Source organism: Ambystoma mexicanum, chromosome 2q, assembly GCF_040938575.1.
Source record: "Ambystoma mexicanum isolate Mex_15411 chromosome 2q, UKY_AmexF1_1, whole genome shotgun sequence".
NCBI classification, from domain to species: domain Eukaryota; kingdom Metazoa; phylum Chordata; class Amphibia; order Caudata; family Ambystomatidae; genus Ambystoma; species Ambystoma mexicanum.
In genome coordinates this window covers 674,786,674-674,808,561 of record NC_090924.1, presented here as the reverse complement: position 1 = coordinate 674,808,561, position 21,888 = coordinate 674,786,674, and the positions used below count along the sequence as shown (strand labels likewise).

Here is a 21,888-nt window from a genome sequence, read left to right as displayed (position 1 = left end):
CGGGCTACTAAGTTTAACCCTGATATCCAGGAACACATATTGGACCTTCCCTTCAAGGTTAGTGACCTCTTTCACACTACCACCGACGAGGAATTGAATAGCTTCAGCTTGCGGACTGCAGAGTCTTTATCCTATCAAAGGCCACGACCAAGGTGTAAACCTAGGCGCATCAACGATCCAACAGGGGCGGTCGTTCGGCAGGTTCCAGGGCTTCCAGGAACAGAGCTCGAGGCAGCCTGACCGCTCGCCGAGGCAGCACTGGCAGAAAAGTCAAACGGTGGGGGCAAGAGCTTTTTTAAGTTCCGCTCCTCAGCAGCAGTCTCGAAAAGAAAGCATGACGCGTCTCTTCAGGTCCACGTGTCTCCTGTGGAAGGCACTCTTGCCAATCACTGAGCTCTGGGTCATACTGCCCTCTACCTAAGCTCCACCTCTGGCAGCCATCTTCAGATTGTTACTGCACTTTCAAGAGTTGGCTGTCCTCGTGCTTCTCCCTGAGCTTTTTGCTGCGTTCTTTTGCTTTTTGAGAGTTAACTGTCTATTGAGCCCTTGTTCTCCATGATCATCTTACTGACTAACAGGAATCCGTTTTACGTCTTTTTCAGCGCCCCCACGGGCTGTTTTCGTAGAGTGTCCTTCTTTGAGACTTCCAGAAGATTCTTCAGGCCTACACTACGTGAAGCATGACTGTCAAGAAGGACGGCGCTTCCCTCTTCAAGCTCTGCTCTGACTACAGTTTGTGGAATGTTAGGGAGAATTCTCATGAATGGCTGATTTCCCTTACCTAATGTGTCCCTCAGCAGCTTTGCTGAATTTCTAGGGTTTATTTTTTTCACCTGGTAAGAGTGTGAACCTTTTTCCAACTCTTACATGTGTTTTGCTGTGTTTGTTTTAACTTTGTGTGCTCTTGGGCACTGGAGCCTCACCTATTCCATGGCCTCATATTTTTCATGTATTACAAAGCACCTTCAGTGCAGTGACACAGGGTTGTTTTTGAGACTTCCCCCTGAATCCATTTTCTGGGGCTGACTACTGGCCTCCAGAAAAGGTGAAGTTGCCATTAACTTTATTTTAGTCACTTTAACCACAGACCCAGTACACTCCATCTTACATGTCTGTCTCTTGGAGCATTGTTTCGCTGTCTTTACATCAAGTCTTGGCCTGATGGCCATGGTAACTTCCCTAACTTTTCTACCGCGGTTATCTTGTATAACCATGTTATTGTTTTAGACTATTTATATTAGCCTCGAACATAAATACGCTTGACCAAATACATTTTTTTTGGCTCCGGCTGGGTTAACTAGCCATTTCTTTTTGTTAGTCTTTCTCGTGTTTTACTCTGCGTGCCAAACCGGGGATGATTACTTTGTTTGCTGTCTTTTTGCGGGCTTCTGCACAGAAGCCCTCTTTAAGGCGCCTGAAAGTCTAGGTAGGCAGGATGTGAGGGAGGTATCTTCGGACTTCTGCCATGGGTTCCCTTGGTAACCCAAGTCGCACTCCTGTTTGAGGGGACTGTCCTTGACAGGACAGCCACCCTGCTGTGTGACTTGCAGCCAGGCTGTATGAATGGGGGAAAACGCCATAAAAAGCAGTTTTCTGGGACTGGAAAGGCAGAGTTGCCACTAGAACAAAAGAACCAACGAGGAGCTGATGGAAGAGGACCCCTACAACGACTGAACCGCCTGGTGAAGCCCTGCTGCAGGTCAGAATCGACAGAAAAGATCCTCCAGAATCCGACGACAGTTCGCCCAAACTGCAAGCCAGGACCCCTCCTCTGGTCGAATTTGCTGTATAGAGCTACAGTGGGCCGGATAGCTAGGAAGGTCGGATCCTGCTTGGGTTTTAAGGAGCTCACCTTTTATTTGTTGTTTTGCTCTGCTGCTGGTTTCTTCCCTGGGTGGCGCAGGACCCTCCAGTCTTCCGACTTCGTGTCAGTTAGACAGTCGCTTCTGGAACCGTGAGCCTGCAGGAACCACTAGGAACGTCCGCCTCAGCTACAGCTCCCTCTCTATTTTAAGGTACTGTGCAAATCCGGTTGTCCGTTTCCGTCAGCCACGGTGAAAGTGTTTGAAAGCTTTCTCCAATCCGAGGGCTTGTCCTGATCTTCTCCTTGAACTAACTTTTCTACCAACCAACCACGCCCGGAATCTGTGCCACAAACTTTACCGCGAACTACCCTGAACTGTGTGATATTGAGCAAAAGACTTTTGACCCATTGACTTTGGCCTTAAGCCTTTTCTAGCTGATCTCCTCGCTGTAGTCTCTCCTGTTCAGGTGCCCAGAGTACTTACCTGTTGGTTGTGCCTAATTTCTAATAACTTTATTTCCCTCCCGAAAGAGCGGCCTGGCGGAACAAAGTACCTTAAAATGGAGAAGAGGCTCCTGTGGAGGCAGTTGTTCCTGGCAGTTCCTGGCAGTTCCTGGCAGTTCGGGAGATCCAGCAGAGGAAGAGAGGCTCTCTTCGTGGAGGAAGGTTAGAGTTACTGCACTGCCCAGGGATGAAACCAGCCACGGTGCTGCCCAACAAATAGGTACGCTCCTTTAAATTGCGGTCCGGGTGGACGGGTGCCTGGCTATCCGGTCTCAGAGTACAGGTTACTGGCGATTCGACAAAGGCAGGTCCAGGAAGGCGATTGACAAACTGATTGGCCCCACCAGCTCAAGGGAAGAAGGCTCTTGCAGATGATTGTCTCTCGTTGTGTGGAGTAAAGTGGTGAGACGCTGCAGCAGGGCTTCACTGGTGGTTCAGTTGTTGCAGATGTATTTGGCTTCTCTCCTCTTCAGCTTCTTAGTTCCAGTGGCGACGTCTTGCTCTTCCAGTCATCAGGACCCTCCTTTTATGCAAAACGATCCCCATTCATACAGCCTAGCTGTCACTCACACTGGTGGGAGACCCTCCAGCCTATCAGGGCAGAGAGGCAACCCTGTCCAGGGGTCCTTCTCCCCCTCCCACACAATGGATACACCCCAGACTCAGTGGCCCCGAAAGGAGGGCTTCTTGGCAGAAGCCCGCCAAAAGGATAAACAAAGGATCCCCGACCTGGGTTGGGAGTTTAGAGAAAGACACGAGAAAGAATTTATATAAAAGTTCTGGCAAATAAAACCTACCCTAGTAATAATATAAAAATAAACCGGCGGTATGTTAGAGGCTGTGAGTAAATGTGGTAGCCTCGAACAATGGGAAAATCCCATAGGGAAATATTTGCGGTCGAATATTGGTAGTAACCACTGCCACCAGCCAGTAACTTTGGAGAGAGGGACTGTACGGTACCCTCTCGAAAATGAACATAAGGGAAAAACTATTAACCCTTGCCAGTACCTCCATAGTAAGATGGGCTGTATTGGTTTTGTTCATAAAGATTGACTAGTAAAGTCAATGGGGACTTTACATGCCCTGGGAGACAGTAGTCAGTCCCAGGGTATGGAGTCTGTTTGGGGGTCGCTAAGACACCCCTGTGTCACTGCATGGAGGGTGCTTTGTAACACGTGGATAAAGATGGTTCCTATGGGGTTGAGATAAACCCCATAGACATTAAACACAAAAAATAGCCTAGAACACACATAGCAAATATGCCTAAATGTGGGGAAAACGAGTCACACACTTAGCAGGAGAAAAAAACAAACTTCAAATCCAGCAAAGCTGCTGGGGGACTCTAGGTAAGGGAAATTAGCCATAGAATGGAAATTCTCCCTAACAAAGGGCTCTAGCTGAAATAATGCAGTTTTCATCTGAGACCAAGTGTTTACCTGATCTGAATAGCTTACATGTGTAAGCTGTGGTTGATGCCAGGGATTTCACCTGTCTGGAGAAGTGGAGGGTAGAGTAGAGGTAAAAGTCACCTTCATGATATTGCATCGATTTCAAAGGAGGTGTAGTCTTGGCTTAGTTTTTTAAGATTAAAGTGAGTGCCCCAGATGATTAGCTCTGTTTTTTCATCATTCAGGCATAAACCGTGGGTTGCCATCCATGCCTGGATGATGAGATACACCCTATTTACCAAGGCCGAATCCTTGTAATGCCCGGAAGGTGGGAGGAAAAGTCTGAGTCATCTGCATAATTGGTGTAGGTGATACCAAGAAGGTCCAGAAAATCAAAAAGGGGCTTTGTAAATATGTTGTATAGAGTGGGGGAGACACAAGAACCCTGGGGTACTCTGCATGTAATGGGGATCGGGTCTGCCGCTGCAGAGGGGTAGAACACCCTCATGGTACTATCGCTAAGGAAAGACTCAATCCAGGTTATAGCCACTTTGGAAAAGTGTGCAGTGAATCTAGGTGGCTGCAAAGGACCTTGTGGTCGACAAGGTCGAATGCAGCCGAGAGATCCAGCAGTAGGAGAAGGGCTGTTATACCTTTGTCTCGTAGCTAATCTATTTGTGCCTTCAAATCGAAGAGGGCGGCTCAGTACCATGTTGGGGGTTGGAATCCTGATTGAGGTGCGCCTAGGGGCTTGTGTCGTTCAAGGAATCTTTGAATTTGGTTCTAGGCAATCTTGTCCAAGATGTTTAGCAAAAATGGGACTGTGGTGATAGGGCGGTAGTTCGTAGGTATGAGTGGGTCTAGGGTTTGCTTTTTTAGCAGTGGCAGCACCCAAGATTGTTTCAAGTTGGTGGGCATAGTGCCCTATGTAAATGAAGCATTGATAAGTTTGGATACAGATGGGGAATCCCTGGCCGCACATTTATAAGCTGGGTTTGGCAAAGGTCGCCCTGGCAATTGGATGGCTTGAGTGAGAGGATGACTTTCTCTACCTCAAGGATGGAGGTTTTGGTGAACATGAATCAAGCAACTGAGTCATGTACCTTTTGAGGGGGGGTCTGTATTAAAATTGTTAGACTGGGGTGGGTGAATGAGTGGCTTTTTTCTTGGCTATTTTATTTTGAAGCGTAATTACTTTGATGGTGCTTGTTGTATGTCTGAGCACCATGTTTTATCTTTGGAGCATGTGTCCGGAATAAGGGTAGGGGACTAATTCCTTGAGGATGCTAAATAATTCCCTCCTGCTTGAGTTAGCGTTAGATATGCGGTTATTGTATGATTTGCACTTGGCCAGGTGGATTTCCGTTTTGTAGTGAGAAGAGATTTCAATTAGTTTATTTTTACATTCTTCTGAGGGAAATGGCCTCCAGGAGGTTTCACAACTCCTCTTAAATTGTCATGAAATCCTTTAATTTGGGTGTGAACTATTTATTTAGATGGGATTTAGGTTTGCTTGGTCTAAGTTTCAGAGGGGCAATGTTGTCGATTGTCGTTAACATAATGTTATTGTACTCCTCGACGAGAGTTTCCTGGTCTAGGTGATCAGCTAACTGGTTGAGAGTACTTAGGATAGCGTGAATCACTTTGTCCATTGTGATACTCTTTTTATTTCTAGTTGGACATGGCAGGCCATAGTAGGCACTAGAGGGAGTGGTCTAGAGGTGGAGAGTTCAAAGGACAAGAGGAAATGATCGGTCCACAGTTGTGGGGAAATGGTTGTGATGTTGGCGGTGCAGTTGTAATCTGCCACCCAATCAAGAATTCTCCCTTTAATATGGGTGGGATCAGTGATTGTGAGTGTCTGGGAGTTAAGTAGTGGAAGTTTGATTGTGAGCACCTCACAAGAATCAGTGTCTGGGGTGGGTATGGTTCTCATACCTAGGATGGTTTTTGCGTTGATGGCAATGCTGCCGCCTCGCATCTTATTTCTATCCTGTCTCAGTATGGTATAGCCATCCGGGATTGTTAATGAGTAGGGGTCCTGCTGCTTCGTGCAACCAAAACTTTGTAATAGCAAGTCCAAATTGTCGGCCAATATCAGGTCACAGATATCCGTGGCGTGCACAGTCAGGGTTCTGGCATTTGTTAATGCTCCTTTAAGAGGGGGGGGCACTATAGTGGTTTGCATGGATTTTATTTTAGTGGTTTGAGGCCTCAGGATATGGAGGTTGGTGATATTTACCTTCTGGCCATTGGATCTTTTGTTGACTGTGGGTAAGGATCTGCTAAGAGGCTTGAAAGGTCTCGTAAGTCTAGAGTTTCTGTAGGGTAGGCTACATGGATTGCTTTGAGGCAAGCTTGGACGGCTCAAATCAGGGTGATCCATAGTGGTCGGGGTAACTAGATGTATATTGGTTAAATTGAATCGAACTTGGTTATAAGTTGTTGGGTGGCTAGTGCGAGGTGTCTGGTGGGTGATTAGCAGTAGACTTATAGGGGTCAGGAGGCTAAGGGCTTTCTCCAGCATGGGGTCTGGCATGGATTCACATGCTCATGAATATTCCCCGTCGTCAGGCTGGGAATCCTCGATAAAGAAAAAATCAGTATCAGTTTCGTTTCCTATCTGTCTTTCTTAGAAGTAACCAATCACTGGTCTCTGGGTCATACTGCCCCCAGCCAATGACTGCCCTCTCCCTAAGCCCCGCCCCTGGCAGCCACCCTCAGATTTTTACCGCACGTTCAAGTGTTGGGAGTCCTCGTTCTATAGCTCTCGAGCTTTTACTGCGTTTGGCGCTTAGATTGATCTCTTTTTTTGGTTTAATCAAGCCTCAAGCTCCACCGTTTCTACTTCCGATCAACGGGGACCTGTTTTGGATTTATCTACGCTCCTCAAGGGTGAAGTTTTCGTCTCGTTGTGCTTTTTGGAGGATTCCAGAAGTTTAAGGCCTACCTCTTGGACGAGAGGAACATGGCCCAGGAGAAGGGAAGCTCGACTCCCGGCAAACTGTTCAGGATCTGCCCTGGATGCAACCTACAGAATGTGTTCGAGGACGAGCATTCGTAATGCCTTTATTGCCTCCACGAGGACAAAACGCATGCGGAGAAGGACTGTGCGTTTTGCATGAACATGTCGAATCGGACTATGAGGGATCGTCGGACCCGTCCCTCCATGTAGCTGGAAGGCAAGAGCCCAGCAGGTGAGAAGAAGTCCGAGCGGTCTTCTAAGTCCTGTGAGGGCGCCCCGGCGACAGGGGCCCAACAGAAGGCAAAGCAGCGTGAGTCTGCGGGCCCCCGGGAGCGCCGAACGGTCGGGCTCCTCGGCTGGTAGGCAGGGCGCACCTTCACTGATGCCATCAACCGCGAGCCAACGCTCTGGCTCGGGGAAGGGAAAATCCGAGAACCCGGCTAAGCTTCTGGAGAGGCCCTGGTCGATCTCGAAGGAGCAGGCCGAAGGGGAGCGAGGCGGTGACCCTCCCCCTGAGGTGAAGGCCTCAAGCGCGCCCAAGGTGGTGAAGGCCTTGATCCCGGAACAAGGCTTCGATTGGGGGAGTCGCTGCGGCCCTGTCGAGGCTACACCAGTGGAGGCGACCTCGGGGCCCAGAGTTTCCTTGCCTCCGTGGAGGGAATCCTCTTTTAAGCCCATCGAGAAGACCCCTGTGAAGACCGCGGTGGAAAAAAAGGGGGAGGGGGGGCATTGGCCGTTACGGACATGGACACGACCTCAGAGGAGGAACTGACCGAGAATTTGGAAGAGGCCCGGTCCAACGGGAGCAATCCCGACGAGGGGGACGAGAGCGAGGGTGGGGACGAGGTTCCCGTGGAGGAGGAACAACCGTCGCTCCCCACACGCCCGTCACAGCCTGAGCCGCAAGACAACTCGGCGGCCATTTTGACGGCAATCCAAGCCTTATGCACGGAGATGAGGACGGGACTGTCCCTACCCCCGATGGACGACCCAGCTGAACCGGGTCCGTCGGGAAGCCCTCCAAACAAGAGCAGAATTCATCCTGCTCCCCTTCAGCCCTCACGGCATTCTCAGCCTTGGTCGCCCTCCCCGGTCCTGAGGGATGACACGGGAACAGACACGGCCACGACAGGGACGGTTGACAATGGCGGCGATGATGGGACTGACCTCCCGTCTCCGATTCCTCGGGCGTTCCCACCCGACGAAATTGGCTCCTTGTACACCATAATTGCCAGGGCGTCCGAGCTGTTTCACCTCTGCCCCGAAGAAAAGCAGGAAGGCTTCCTCTACCAACGGCACAAGGCCAAGAGGAAGACGGTCCTCGCGGTGCCGTTGCTGGATGACATCTGGGACGAGGGACTTGCTCTCTTGAAGAACTCGTCAATGATGCCTGCCAAAAGGGACCGGTACGAGAAGAAGTATCGGGTCCCCGACGGCGCCCCTTTGTGCCTTAGAGCACAACCGACCCCGGATTCAGTCGTCTCAGCAGCGGCCAAGAAGAAAGCGGGGGGTGGCCTCGGCTTCAACTTCGCCACCGGACGGCGAGGGAAAGAAACTAGGTGCCATGGGATGACGAGTCATCTCATCTGCGACGACGACGATTAAGGTGGCCAACGCCCTTGCGTTTGTGGCCCGCTACGACAGGGAGTTGTGGTACAAGATCGCCCATTTGTTGGACTTCCTCCCGGACGACAAGAGGGCAGAGGCCCTGGCGATCCTACAGGAGGGTGAGGTGGCATCGGACCATGCCATAACAGTGGCCACGGACATTGCCGACACCGGTTTCCGCCAGTTGGGCAACAGCGTTTGCCTTCGACGGCGGGGGTGGCTCAAGGCGACGGATTTCCGCCAAGACGTGCAAGCCAAGGTTTTGGACATGCCCTTCGCCGGGAACAATCTGTTTGGAAAGACAGTGGATGAGTCTGCAGGCCATCAAGACTGACGCAGACGGCTCAGGCCTTGGGAGTTCTGCAGCAACGGGTGCTGCCCTTTCGGAACTCTGGAGGCAAGCAAGGTGCCTCCAAAGGATTCGGCGGTGGCTCCTTGATGTTCCGTCAGGCAGCCTGCTCCTCGTAGCAAGAAGCTTACAGGGGACGAGGCAAGTCAGGTGGATCTCGCCTTCGTCGCCAAGGAGGTAAGGATGCTTCCAAGCAAGACTGAACCGGCCGTCGCGTCGGGCCCCCACCGAAGCATCCCGGTGGGAGGCCGGCTGACGAAGTTCGTCAGCGTGTGAGAGTCCATCTCCAACGACCGTTGGGTGCTGGATGCCCTGGCTCACTGGCACACTCTGGAATTTCTAAAGAAGTGCCCCTGAATTCCTCCCGTGGCCAGGAAGGAAAACCACGTCCCTCAACTGCTGTTAGAGGTAAGGGCGATGCTCAAGAAAGGAGCCATCGAGCTCTTCCCAAAGAGACTCCGGGACTCTGGAGTATACTCAAGATACTTCCTCGTCAGAAAGAAGACAGGAGGTTGGCGTCCCATCCTGGACTTGCGTCGGCTAAACAAATACATCCAGGCACAGAAGTTCCGTATGGTCACCCTCCAGCATGTGCTGGGCCAGCTGGAGGCAGGCAACTTCGTATCGTCGTTGGATTTGGAGGATGCGTACTTTCACATCTCCATCCTAAAAGGACACCAAAGGTTTCTCAAGTTTGTAGTCCAAGGACGGCACTACCAGTTCAAGGCCCTCCCATTCGGATTGAAGTTGGGCCCAGGGTGTTCACAAAGTGCCTGGCATCAGTGGCGGCGCGGCTGCGCCTGCAAGGGATCCACGTCTACCCCTACTTGGACGACTGGCTCATCCGAGCAGGGACAAGCGAACTCGCCGTCGAACACTCAGCGATGACCGTCCGGCTGCTCACGGACCTGGGATTCTCCATCAACTTCCCCAAATCCCAACTGGTTCCTTAGCAGGTTGCGCTGTTTCTGGGAGCCAAACTCGATACAGTAACACAGTTGGCCTCGCCGTCAGAGGAAAGGACGCAGGCCATCCTGGGCAAGGTACAGCGCCTGCTGGCCACGGACGTGGCCAGGGTGAGGTCCATCAAGTCCCTTCTCGGGATGATGTCCTCTTGCATCTATATGGTGCGCCTGTGCAGGCTTTCGATGCATCCTCTGCAGGAGTTCGACGCCCGTTGGATGCAAGCGACGGGCAGCTTTGAGGACAGGATCTCGCTCAACGGTTTTACGCCAAGCAATTCGATGGTGGGGCACCCGCGCGCAACTCGCAGTGGGCACAGACTTTCAGAATCCAGCATACCAGGTGACGGTGACGACGGATGCCTCACTGGAGGGCTGGGGAGCGCACACCAGAGATCTTCATGCAAGAGGCCTTTGGCTCCCGGAGGAGAGGCCGCTCCACATCATACTGGAGCTCCGAGCGGTGTTCTGGGCCCTCAGGTCATTCCTCCCGTCCCTCAAGGGCAAGGTGGTGAGGATCTTTACCGACAACACCACCACGATGTTCTACCTCCGGAAGTAGGGAGGAACCAGATGCCCAGCTCTGTCAAAGGAAGCCCAGGATCTGTGGCACTGGGCCGTTGCCCAGGGGATGTTTCTGGTACCTTCATCTAGCAGGGATAAAAAACACCATCGCCGAATCACTCAGCAGGGAGCTACGCTCATGCCATGAGTGGGGAACTGCGCCAGGATCAAGTGGATCGACTCTTCCTTCGATGGGGCAAACCCCAAATCGACCTGTTGGCGATTAACTCCAAGTGCCAGAGGTTCGCCAGCAGGTTCCCCCAGCCGAGGAGCATGGGCAATGCTTTCTTGTTCCCCTGGGATGGCCTGTTCCTGTATGCGTTCCCTCCCCCCGTCGCCGTTGCTGCTCAGACTCCTCAACCAACTCAAGAGGTCCCGGTGCAGGATGATCCTCGTCGCACCAGCGTGGCCAAGACAGATATGGTTCTGGGACCTTCTGGACTTGTCAGCGTCCCCACCAGTCAAACTGTCGACGGACGCAGATCTTCTCTCCAGAGAAGGAGGCGCCATTCTTCATCACAACCCGGAGTCGTTGAACTTGCAGGCCTGCCTCCTGCAGCACTAGAGTTTGGAGGGTATGATATCCCGGCTGCCTGCAGAGAGGTTCTTGTAAAGGCCAGGGCGTCCTCAACTCTCAAGTGCTTCGGAAACAAGTGGAAGAGGTTCTCTGTCTGGTGCAGTGCACAGAAGTTTAACTCTCTACGGATTACAGCCCCTCAGGTGCTACCGTACCTGCTGTCGCTGGCCAAAGCTGGACTAGCTCATGCTTCCATCAAGATACATCTGACAGCGATTTCCCGATACACCAGAACTGCAGGACGGTCGTCCCTGTGGTCTCTTCGCCTGATGAAGGAGTTTATGAAAGGACTGTTCCGATCGTTCCCGTCGGTGAAGGTTCCGGGCCTGGTGTGGCAGCTCAACGTGGTGCTGTCCAGGCTCATGGGCCCGCCATTCGAGCCTTTGCGTTCGACTCTGTTGAAGTTCCTGTCGTGGAAGACAGCGTTCCTTGTGCCCATCACCTCTGCACGACCCATGGGAGACATTCAGGCCCTCTCCTGCAAGCCTCCGTACCTGACTTTCCACGAGACGAGGGTGGTGCTGAGGACGCACCCCTCTTTCATGCCCAAGGTGCCGTCGGACTTCCATCTCTACGAGCCCTTAGTACTGCCAGTTTTCTTTCCGTCGCCTTCGCCGCTGGCCGAGAGGACTTTGCACTCGCTGGATGTAGCTAGAGTGCTGAAGTTCTACATGGGCCACACGAAGAGTTTTTTGGAAGACATCACAGCGATTTGTGAACTTTGGACCTGTGAACCAAGGGAAGGCTCTCTCGAAGGCTTCCATTTCCAGATGAGTCTCCGGCTGTACCATGCACTGTCATTGGTTGGCAAACTGACCGTTGCCTGGCCGTTTGAGAGCCCATTCCACCAGAGCGATCACTGCTACCACGGCGTTCTTGTCTGGTGTGCCCTTGCTGGACATCTGCAGGGCTGCTACGTGGAGGTCGACGCACACCTTCACGAGATTCTACTGCGTTGACCGGGGTTCCAGGGAGGAGTCCAGAGTCGGCCAGGCAGTGCTGTGCAACCTGTTCGCTTAAGGTGAGCCTGGTGATGAGGTAAGAGATGCTTAATGTTGAGTTTATGTAATGCTTAATGTTGAGTCTTGCCTCCCGTGGTTGTGCATGTGTGTACTGCTATGTATTATCTTATTCATGAGCATGTGAATCCATGCCAGACCCCATGCTGGAGAAGGAACAGGTTACTTACCTGTAACTGTTCTCCAGCATGGGTCTGGCATGGATTCACATGCGAACCCTCCCTCCTTACCCCTCTGCGGCTCTTCTCCTGGTCCTACTGCCACTTTACATGCTACCAAATCTGAAAATGGCTGCCAGAGGGGCTTAGGTAGAGGGCAGTCATTTGCTGGGGGCAGTATGACCTAGAGACCAGTGATTGGTTGTTAGGAGAAAGACAGTTCAGAAGTGAAACTGAAACAGATTTTTTTCTTTATCGAGGATACCCAGCCTGACGGGGAATATTCATGAGCATGTGAATCCATGCCAGACTCATGCTGGAGAACAACAGTTACAAGTAAGTAACTTGTTAATTATGTGTTAATAGTCTGACCATTGTGTACCAAGTATTCCAGCCTTGCAAAATAGTAATCCATGTACATCTTGGAAATCTATTAACCTTGCAGACATATAGCTTAGTGGAGTAATTTCTATGGTGGGCATAATCTTGACTGATGCCACAACAGGGCCTGCAGTAAAGTGGATGGTCTTCTGCCTTTTGGAATGCTATTCCCTCCCCTGACTTATAACTCATCAACTAAGTGAATCCTTCTTTGTCATTACCTTAACTTTTACTGGATTGTAGTTCCAGAGTTGGATGCCTAGTTTGGTGTTCACTTGCAAAGAACTTGTTAAACTGGTCTTTCAGTGTTTCAGAATGTGATCAAACATCCAATGTTACTGCTATAACCCACCACAGTAACTTATCCACAAGTTGTTCATAGTCCATCGGACCACATTTGGCCCTACTCTCAATATAATTTGTTTGAATAGTTAAATGCGTATAAATGACGGGGGTTTGAGCCAAATGTATGATATTGGGCAGTTTTATGAATTGTCACTGCATTTCTTGTTTAAATGAGTTTGTGGCGCTGTGTGGTCTGTCCCCATGCCAGTAAAACATTATCAATGTTATGGATTAAAAGGAACCAGAGAACTCAAATCACTATGATAACTTAAACTTTTTGCTACAACTGAAATTAAGAAAATGTTACATTTGCCATTGTCCATTATCCTAACCTAGTTTATATAGCCGGTAAAATGGAAGCTGGCATATTACTATTTGTGTAAATCCTTTTTCAGTGCAAGCGAAAATCAATGTGAACACTTATATTCATTGCATATGAAATTATATCACCACAACAGAATCCAAGACCATATGAAGCATTTTACTTAACTTTTTTTTTCATTTTAGTCTTTGAGTCCTTCATTGATTATGTTGCGGTGGAACAGCTAGATGGAGATAACAAATATGATGCAGGAGAGCATGGCTTGCAGGTAGGTTCACTAATGGAAGGCGAATCTATTGCTTACCTGTTTAACATTTGCCTATTGGAAATTGTTTTGTGCATTCACCAGTTTAAAAAAAAAGTATATTTAACGGAGTGTAGCAGCAAAGGAAAAGTAAATACAACAAGGTCTCATTGATATAGGTTGCATACATAGCATATGTCGGGTTCCACATTTTCGACCGGCCCCCCCATCTATCAGATACACCCCTGCCCTATAACGGACTACTGGGTCACCCACAGGAAAATCACATAACTGGTTTTGCATCACAATCTAACTCAATCACAGCAGAGAGAATTGCCTAGGATAGGTGGGTTTACCACGAGAGCCGGAACCTGCCTATCATATTCTGTAATGCATCCATGTAGATACATTTCTGGAACTTGTGGATCTGCATAGATCACATGCTCTGCATAGTCCAACATCAAGTGGAATTTTCAGAGTTTTACAAGATTTGTTTTCAAAACTGATGTCGACTGGGCTTGTTTCGTAATACTATCCCTAGTGTGATGTGTACTGTACCCATGGTCCTTCATGCGTCGAGGTCCCTCAGATTGTTTTTTTTTCCGCCACCGAAGTCGGTCGCAAATGCAGTTATCTTCCAGGCAGATCCCTTTGATGAGCTAAAGTTGTACTTGCAGACTCTTTCCTTTATTCGCCTTGCCGCACAACTGCTTGATTACTAGACGGCTCCTGAAGACCAGACGAGCGACCTTCACATGCCTCTTCGAGCTTCGGCCCATTACAGTAGGGAGAGAGGGGGGAGGTTCTTCATACTGACCTCTGTAGGGAATGCTTATTCCATCATCCCCTTTCTTCTTTTCTTAGCCATCTTCCCTCTTTAAATACAATGGACAAAACCCCTGCCGTCGGCAAATGCCCCTCCAGACAAGGAGAACTAAATAATACATCATTTCGGGAGAATGGTTGCCTCTTCTGTAGCATACCAGACCAGAATAGCTAACACTACGTTGTTAGCTAGTTACGTCTGCCACAAATGTGGTGATCTGGAGTGCCAAATGGAAGCTGTCCCAGAACCACTAAAGGATCAATTACTTAAAACTATCTCTGAAGGCAAGCAAATCTCAAACTGCATCCTGAAAATTAACCTAGAGCTAGAAGCTAATGCGGGACGCATCATAGCGCAGGTGTTCGGCAGAATTATATGCAGTACCCTTTGGGAACACCACACCCAATTAATACTACAAGAGACAGTACAAATACACCTTTGCTACAAGCCTGTACTACACAGTTTAAGTGGTAGCGATGGCTGAGCAGCCAGACTTATCTCAAGAGTAAGTGAGCAGTATCAAATAGTTACACAAAGGACAGCAATTACTATGATTCAGGAAAACACTGACTCAAGTTTTTCAAGTAAAAGAACATACATTTATTTCACTCTTCAGTTGTTTAACATTACACTATTATAAGCAGTCTAAAAATCACACTCTTAATACACCACACCACGTCCCTTAAATTCCAGACAATTTAAGTTCCCAAATGAAGTGGGAGCAAAATGTAATTCCAGAAATTTAAAAAGGGAGGGAAAGACAAAGTTATTAGAAATTAAATCAAACCAACAGGTAAGTACTCTGGGCAATTGAACAAGAACTACTACAGTAATAGAATCAGGTAGAAAAGGCTTAAGGCCAAGGTCAATGGGTCAAAAGTCTTGTGCTCAAGATCACACAGTTCAGTGTAGTTCGCGGTAAAGTTTGTGGCACGGTGTTAGGGAAAATTCTCTGTTAAGGCTTATTTCCCAAACCTAGTGAGTCCCCTAGCAGCTTTGCTGGATTTTTGGGGTTTATTTTTTCTCCTGCTAAGAGTGAGACTTTTTTTTTCTCCCACTATTAGACATGATTTTAGGTGTTTCTTTGACTGTGTTTTATGGGCTATGGAGTCCTTTAACCCATAGGGCTTCATGTGGTTTTGGTATGTGGGTTATACAGCACCCTCCGTGCAGTAACCCAGGGGTGTCGTAGCGACCCCCAAACATAGACTCCATACTCTGGGACGGACTACTGTCTCCCAGGGCATGTAAAGTCACCATTGGCTTTACTAGTCTTAAATTGTGAACAGAACCATCATATTGTGGACGTACTGGTCGGGGCAATTGGATTGCCCCGGGGTCTGTTGATCGAGGGGGCACTGTCCAGTCCCCCCCCGACCGGGGTTTGGCTGGTGGCAGTGGATACTACTTTATTCGACCGCGAATATATTCCTATGGGATTTTCCCATTGTTCGAAGCTACCACGCCGGTTTATTAAATTAATATAAATTCACTGGTTGGTATTTTTTGCCGAAACTCGGTTCCAAAATGGTGTTTGTGTTCGCTTCTGTGACTCCAACCCAAGTCGAGCCCTTTGTTCCACTTTTTGGCGGGCTTCTCCACAGAAGCCTCTAAAAGTGGTGCCACTCTGGGTACCACAGAGGGTGTGGGAGGTGGTTTAGGCACCCTGGACTGAGTTGCCTCGGCAACTCAAGTCGCACTCTTGTGTGATTGGCCCAGTGGTGAGCCGCCCGGCTCACCACTTAGCATGTTTGAGTGACAGCTAGGACTGATGAATGGGGGTTTTCTACATAAAAGCAGGGCTTTGGGGACTGGAACTTCAGATGTCGCCACAGGACCAAAGAATCCGAAGAGGGAGAAGCTGAGCCGACCTGCAACGACGACATCACCGGTGGAGCCCTGCTGAACCGTCTCACCACTTTTCCCGACGACAGAGAAGATCTTCAATCCGAAGAGTCTTCTTCCTTTGACTGGTGGGGATAACCAGTTTGCCCGCCTTTTCGCCCTCCCGGATCATCTTGTGGCCCCCTTGCCTGTGCCAAGCACCCCGGCAACCGGGATACCACGTTTTCCCCACTACCGCGAATAAAAGGGTAGTACCTTTTAACTGGAGAGCTCCGCGGCTGGTTTCTTCCCTGGCAGTGCAATGACCTTCAGCCTTCCTCCACGTCGAGATCTTCTCTTCCTCTGGATGACGGCGTGACTTGCACCCGCTGCCAGGAACAACTGCCCCCGCTGGAGGATCCTCTCCACTTTAAAGGTACTGTGTCCGCCTGGCCTCCCTCGCAACAGTCTGTGTGGGGTGACTCTTAAAGCCTCAACTTACCACTTGGGTTGGCCCTAGGCTGGCTAACTGAACTTTTCTAAACTGAACGATTCCTTTCTTTTTTTTTTTATTTAAAATGTTTTGTTTGGTTTTACAAACTATTCATTTCTGTATTACACAAAAAAAATGAAATATTACACTACTAAAAATAGAAAGAGAGCATCAGTAACAATCAATATTTGCTATTCATTCATTTCGAATTGTCCTTAGTGATTTCCAACCAAAATTTAATTGTCAAAATTAGGCGTTTATCTTGACCTCTTAGCAAATTGTCCCATCTTTCTTGAGTTGTCAATTGCTTGTGCGATTTCCCGAAATAATCTCTGCGCAAGGATTTTTGATCCTTCAGTGCCGGGCAAATCATCATCAAATGGAATAGTTTCCTTGCAGCTAGTGTCTTTACAAAAGCGGCAATCAGGAGTTACTTTATTTGATTTCTCCAGCATGGGGTCTGGCATGGATTCACATGCTCATGAATATTCCCTTCCCCGTCGTCAGGCTGGGAATCCTCGGTAAAGAAAAAACCAGTATCAGTTTCGTTTCTGATCTGTCTTTCGTAGTAATAACCAATCACTGGTCTCTGCGTCATACTGACCACAGCCAATGACTGCCCTCTACCTAAGCACCGCCTCTGGCAGCCATCTTCAGATTTTTACCGCACGTTCATGTGTTGGGATCCTCGTGCTATTGCTCTCGAGCGTTAGTGCTATTTTTTCACGTTTTTTCTCAAAAACTTAGTTTTTTCGGTCAAAAGAGCCTCAAGCTCCACCGACTCTCCATCCGATCAACGGGGACCCGTGTCGGATTAGTCTGCGCCCCTCAAGGGTGAAGATTTCGTCGAGCTACGCTTTTGGAGGACTGCAGAAGTTTCTCAGGCCCGGACATGGCCCAGGAGAAGGGAAGCTCGACGCCCGGAAAGCTGTTCAGGATCTGCCCTGGATGCCAGCTCCAGAACGTCTTTAAGGAGGACGAACACTCCTTTTGTCTCTACTGCTTACATGAGGACAAGACGCACGTGGAGAAGGACTGTGCGTTTTGCGGCAACATGTCGGAGCGGACCATGAAGGACCGCCATCAACGTCTCGCCAACTGGCTGGAAGGGAAGAGCCCGTCAGGCGAGAAGAAGAGGAAGAAATCCGAGCGGGCTTCTAAGACCTTTGAGGACGCCCCGGCGACGGGGGTCCAACACAAGGCCAAGCACCGCGAGTCCGCTGGCACCGGGAGCGCCGAACGGTCGGGCTCTAGGGGCGCCAGGCAGGGCGCACCCTCCCCGGCACCTTCAGCCACAAGCCAACGCTCTGGGTCGGGTAAGAGGAAGGGCGAGCACCCGGCGAAGCTCCTGGAGAGGCCCCGGTCGAGCTCGAAGGCCCCATCGGAGGGGGAGCGAGTCAGTGTCCCCCCGCCCTCCTCAAGGATAAGGCGGTGAGCGCACCTAAGGTGGTGAAGGCCTTAATCCATCCGGCCAAGCCCTCTAGCGATACTGTCGCGGCGGCCCTGGCTCAGCCTGTGGAGGCTACACCAGTGGTGGCGACCTCGGGGCTCAGTCTCCCTGCCACCTCGGAGGGAGTCCTCTTTTGTGCCCATCGATAGGACCCCCGTGAAACCCCCGGCGGGGAAGAAAAAGGGGGGGGGCAGGGCGTCGTAGATTCGGCTTCAACCTCAGAGGAAGAGCTGTTTGAGGTCTTAAGCCACGGCCTTGGCGTGGAAGAAGACCGGCCCGTCGGGATGGATCCCGACGCAGGCGACGACGACATTGTCGAGGGTACCGACGGGGCCCCTGATCGCCCGTCAGATTCCCCTCTGCCAGTGCCGCAAGTCAACTCGGCGGCCATTTTGTTGGCTATACAGTCCTTATGTTCAGAGATAAGGACGAGACTACCGTTGCCGACGGAGGAACCTCTCCCGTCGGGGGATCCTGAACTGGGACCTTCAGGTGCTCCCCCGCCCAAGAAAAGAAGGGTTCAGCCTCCACCTCCTTTTAAGCCGTCGCGCCCCACCAGCCCTCCTCCCCGTCCACCCGAGGGGATGATACGGGGAGTGACACGGCAGCGACGGGTACGGACGACGAGGTGTACGACGAGGATCTATCGTCGTCACCTCCCACCAGGGCTTCTCCGCCCGACGAGATTGGATCTTTCCACTCCATGATCGCCAGGGCATCCAAGCTTTTCCAACTCTGCCCTGAGGAGAAGAAAAAGGAAGGATTCCTTTATCAACGGCGCGAGGCCAAGAGGAAGACGGTCCTCGCGGTGCCTCTACTGGACGACATTTGGGATGAGGGCCTCGCCCTCCTCAAGAACCCTTCCACGACGCCAGCTAGAAGAGACCGGTACGAGAAGAAGTACCGGGTCCCGGACGTGGCCCCCCTGTGCCTCCGGGCGCAGCCTACCCCGGACTCCGTCGTCTCTGCGGCGGCCAGGAAGAAAGCGGGGGGGGGTGCGGCCTCCACATCGACTTCCCCACCGGACGGCGAGGGAAAGAAATTGGACGCTATGGGACGCAGTGTCATCTCGTCGGCAGCGACGACGATTAAAGCGGCCAACGCCTTGGCTATCGTGGGCCGCTACGACAGGGAGTTATGGTACAAACTGGCTCCCCTGCTGGACTTCCTACCGGACGACAAGAGGGCGGATGCCCTGGAGATCCTACAGGAAGGCGAGGTGGTGTCGGACCACGCCATCACTATTGCGACGGACATCGCCGACACTGGGTTTCGCCAGTTGGGCAACGGCGTGTGCCTTAGGCGGCGTGGATGGCTCAAGGCTACGGACTTCCGTCAAGACGTACAGACCAGAGTCCTGGACATGCCGTTCGATGGGAACAACCTGTTTGGGAAAACAGTGGACGATTCCCTCCAGGCCATTAAAGCGGACACTGAGACGGCCCGGGCCCTTGGGGTTCTGCAACGACGGACGCCCTTTCGGAGCAGCGGAGGCAAGGGCGCCTCCAAAGGTTCCGGCGGCGGTTTCTCCACCTACCGTCAAGCGGCAAGCTCGTCGTCTCAGGAGGCCTACAGAGGACGAGGCAAGTCTGGCGGACCCCGCCGTCGTCGCCAAGGAGGTCAAGGCGGCAAAGCCTCGTCGAAACAGGATTGAACCGGCCGTGGGGTCGGGCCCCCACCGAAGCACCCCGGTGGGAGGCCGGCTGGCGAGCTTCGTCAGCGTGTGGGAGTCCATCTCCACCGACCGTTGGGTACTGGACGCCTTAGCCCGGGGTCACGCGCTCGAGTTTCAAAGAAGGTGCCCGCGCGTCCCCCCCGTGGCCAGGAAAGAGCTTCACGTCCCTCAGCTGCTCCTGGAGGTAAAGGCGATGCTCAGGAAGGGCGCCATCGAACTCGTCCCAAAGAGGCTTCGGGGCTCCGGAGTTTACTCGAGATACTTCCTCGTGAAGAAGAAGACGGGAGGATGGCGCCCCATCCTAGACCTGCGACGTCTGAACAAGTTCATCAAGGCGCAGAAGTTCCGGATGGTCACCCTCCAGCACGTCCTGGGGCAGCTGGAGGAAGGAGACTTCCTGTCGTCGTTGGATTTGTCGTGGAGCACACGGCAAGGACCGTCCAACTTATCACGGACCTGGGATTCTCCGTGAACTACGCCAAGTCCCACCTGGTACCCGCGCAAAACGCACTGTTTCTGGGAGCGAAGCTCGACAGTGTCCCTTCTGGCCTCCCCGTCGGAGGAAAGGACCAGGTCCATCCTGGGCAAGGTACAGCGGATGTTGGTTTCCGACGCGGCCAAGGTGAGGTCCATCAAGTCCCTCCTCGGAATGATGTCTTCTTGCATCTACCTCATTCCCAATTGCAGGCTCCGGATGCGCCCGTTGCAGGAGTTCCTGGACGCGCGCTGGATCCAAACGACAGGCGGCTTCGAGGAGAGGATCACACTCGACGAGAGTTTCCGCCGAGCGGTCCGGTGGTGGGGCACCCGCGCGCATCTGACGGCGGGCATGGACTTCCAGACCCCAGACCACCAGGAGACGGTGACCACGGATGCCTCCCTGGAAGGGTGGGGAGCGCACACCGAAAATCTGCACGCGAGAGGCCTCTGGCTCCCGACGGAGAAGTCTCTCCATATCAACGCCCTGGAGCTCCGTGCAGTGTTCTGGGCCCTCAGGTCCTTCCTTCCGTCCCTCAAGGGCAAGGTGGTGAGGATCTTCACCGACAACACCACCACCATGTTTTACATCAGGAAACAGGGCGGAACCAGGTCCCCAGCACTGTCCAAGGAGGCGCAGGACCTGTGGCATTGGGCAGTCGCCCAAAGGATGTTTCTGGTGCCGTTTCATCTGGCAGGGATAAAAAACACCATCGCCGACTCACTCAGCAGGGAGCTGCGCTTGTGCCACGAGTGGGAACTACGGCAGGATCTAGTGGATCGCCTCTTCCGACGGTGGGGCACACCCCAGATCGACCTGTTCGCGACGGCGACGAACTCCAAGTGCCGGAGGTTCGCCAGCAGGTTTCCCCAGGCAAGGAGCATGGGCGATGCTTTCTCGTTCCCCTGGGAGGGCCTGTTCCTCTACGCGTTCCCTCCTTTGCTACTGCTAATCCGGCTCGTCAACCAGCTCAAGAGGTCACGGTGCAGGATGATCCTCGTCGCACCTGCGTGGCCGAGGCAGATATGGTTCCCGGACCTTTTGGACTTGTCAGCGTGCCCGCCAATCAAGCTGCCGGTGGACGCGGATCTACTCTCCAGGGAAGGAGGCGCCATCCTCCACCACGACCCGAAATCGCTGAACTTGCAGGCCTGGCTCCTGCAGCGCTAGAGTTTGGAGGATACGACATACCGGCCGACTGCAGAGAGGTTCTTGCAAAGGCCAGGGCGTCCTCGACTCTTAAATGCTACGGACACAAATGGAAGAGGTTCTCTGTCTGGTGCCACGCACAGAAGATTAACCCTCTACGGATTACGGCTCCCCAGGTACTGCCGTACCTGCTGACGCTGGCCAAAGCTGGACTGGCACACGCGTCCATCAAGATTCATCTTGCTGCGATCTCCCGATACACCAGAACCACGGGCCGGACGTCCCTGTGGTCTCATCGTCTGGTGAAAGAGTTCATGAAGGGACTGTTCAGATCGTTCCCGCCGGTGAAGGCGCCGGCCCCGGCGTGGGAGCTCAACGTGGTGCTGACCAAGCTCATGGGACCTCCGTTCGAGCCTCTGCACTCGGCCCCGTTGAAGTTTCTGTCGTGGAAAACAGCGTTTCTTGTGGCCATCACCTCCGCACGACGGGTGGGAGAGATCCAGGCCCTTTCCTGCAAGGCCCCGTACTTGACTTTTCACGACACGAGGGTAGTGCTCAGGACGCACCCCTCCTTCATGCCCAAGGTACCGTCGGACTTCCATCTCAACGAACCCTTGGTGTTGCCTGTGTTCTTCCCGTCGCCGGCTGAGAGGACTTTGCACTCGCTGGATTTGGCTAGAGCGCTGAAGTTCTACGTGGACCGCACAAAGTGTTTTCGGAAGATGTTACAACTCTTTGTGAACTTTGGACCTGTCAATCAGGGGAAGGCTCTCTCGAAGGCTTCCATTTCCAGATGGCTCTCC

The 21,888-nt window shown here is 51.9% G+C and overlaps 1 protein-coding gene across 4 annotated transcripts in view; it reads left to right on the top strand.

Moving 5' to 3' along the window:
• The window catches only part of USP7 (ubiquitin specific peptidase 7), a 2,259,762-nt gene that overhangs the window by 1,086,189 nt on the left and 1,151,685 nt on the right, over positions 1 to 21,888 (top strand). For all 4 annotated transcript variants that reach the window (XM_069647850.1, XM_069647849.1, XM_069647847.1 and 1 more), the window contains exon 11: positions 13,132 to 13,214. In XM_069647850.1, coding sequence (XP_069503951.1) covers positions 13,132 to 13,214 — 83 coding nt within the window. The remainder of the gene's footprint in view (positions 1 to 13,131; positions 13,215 to 21,888) is intronic.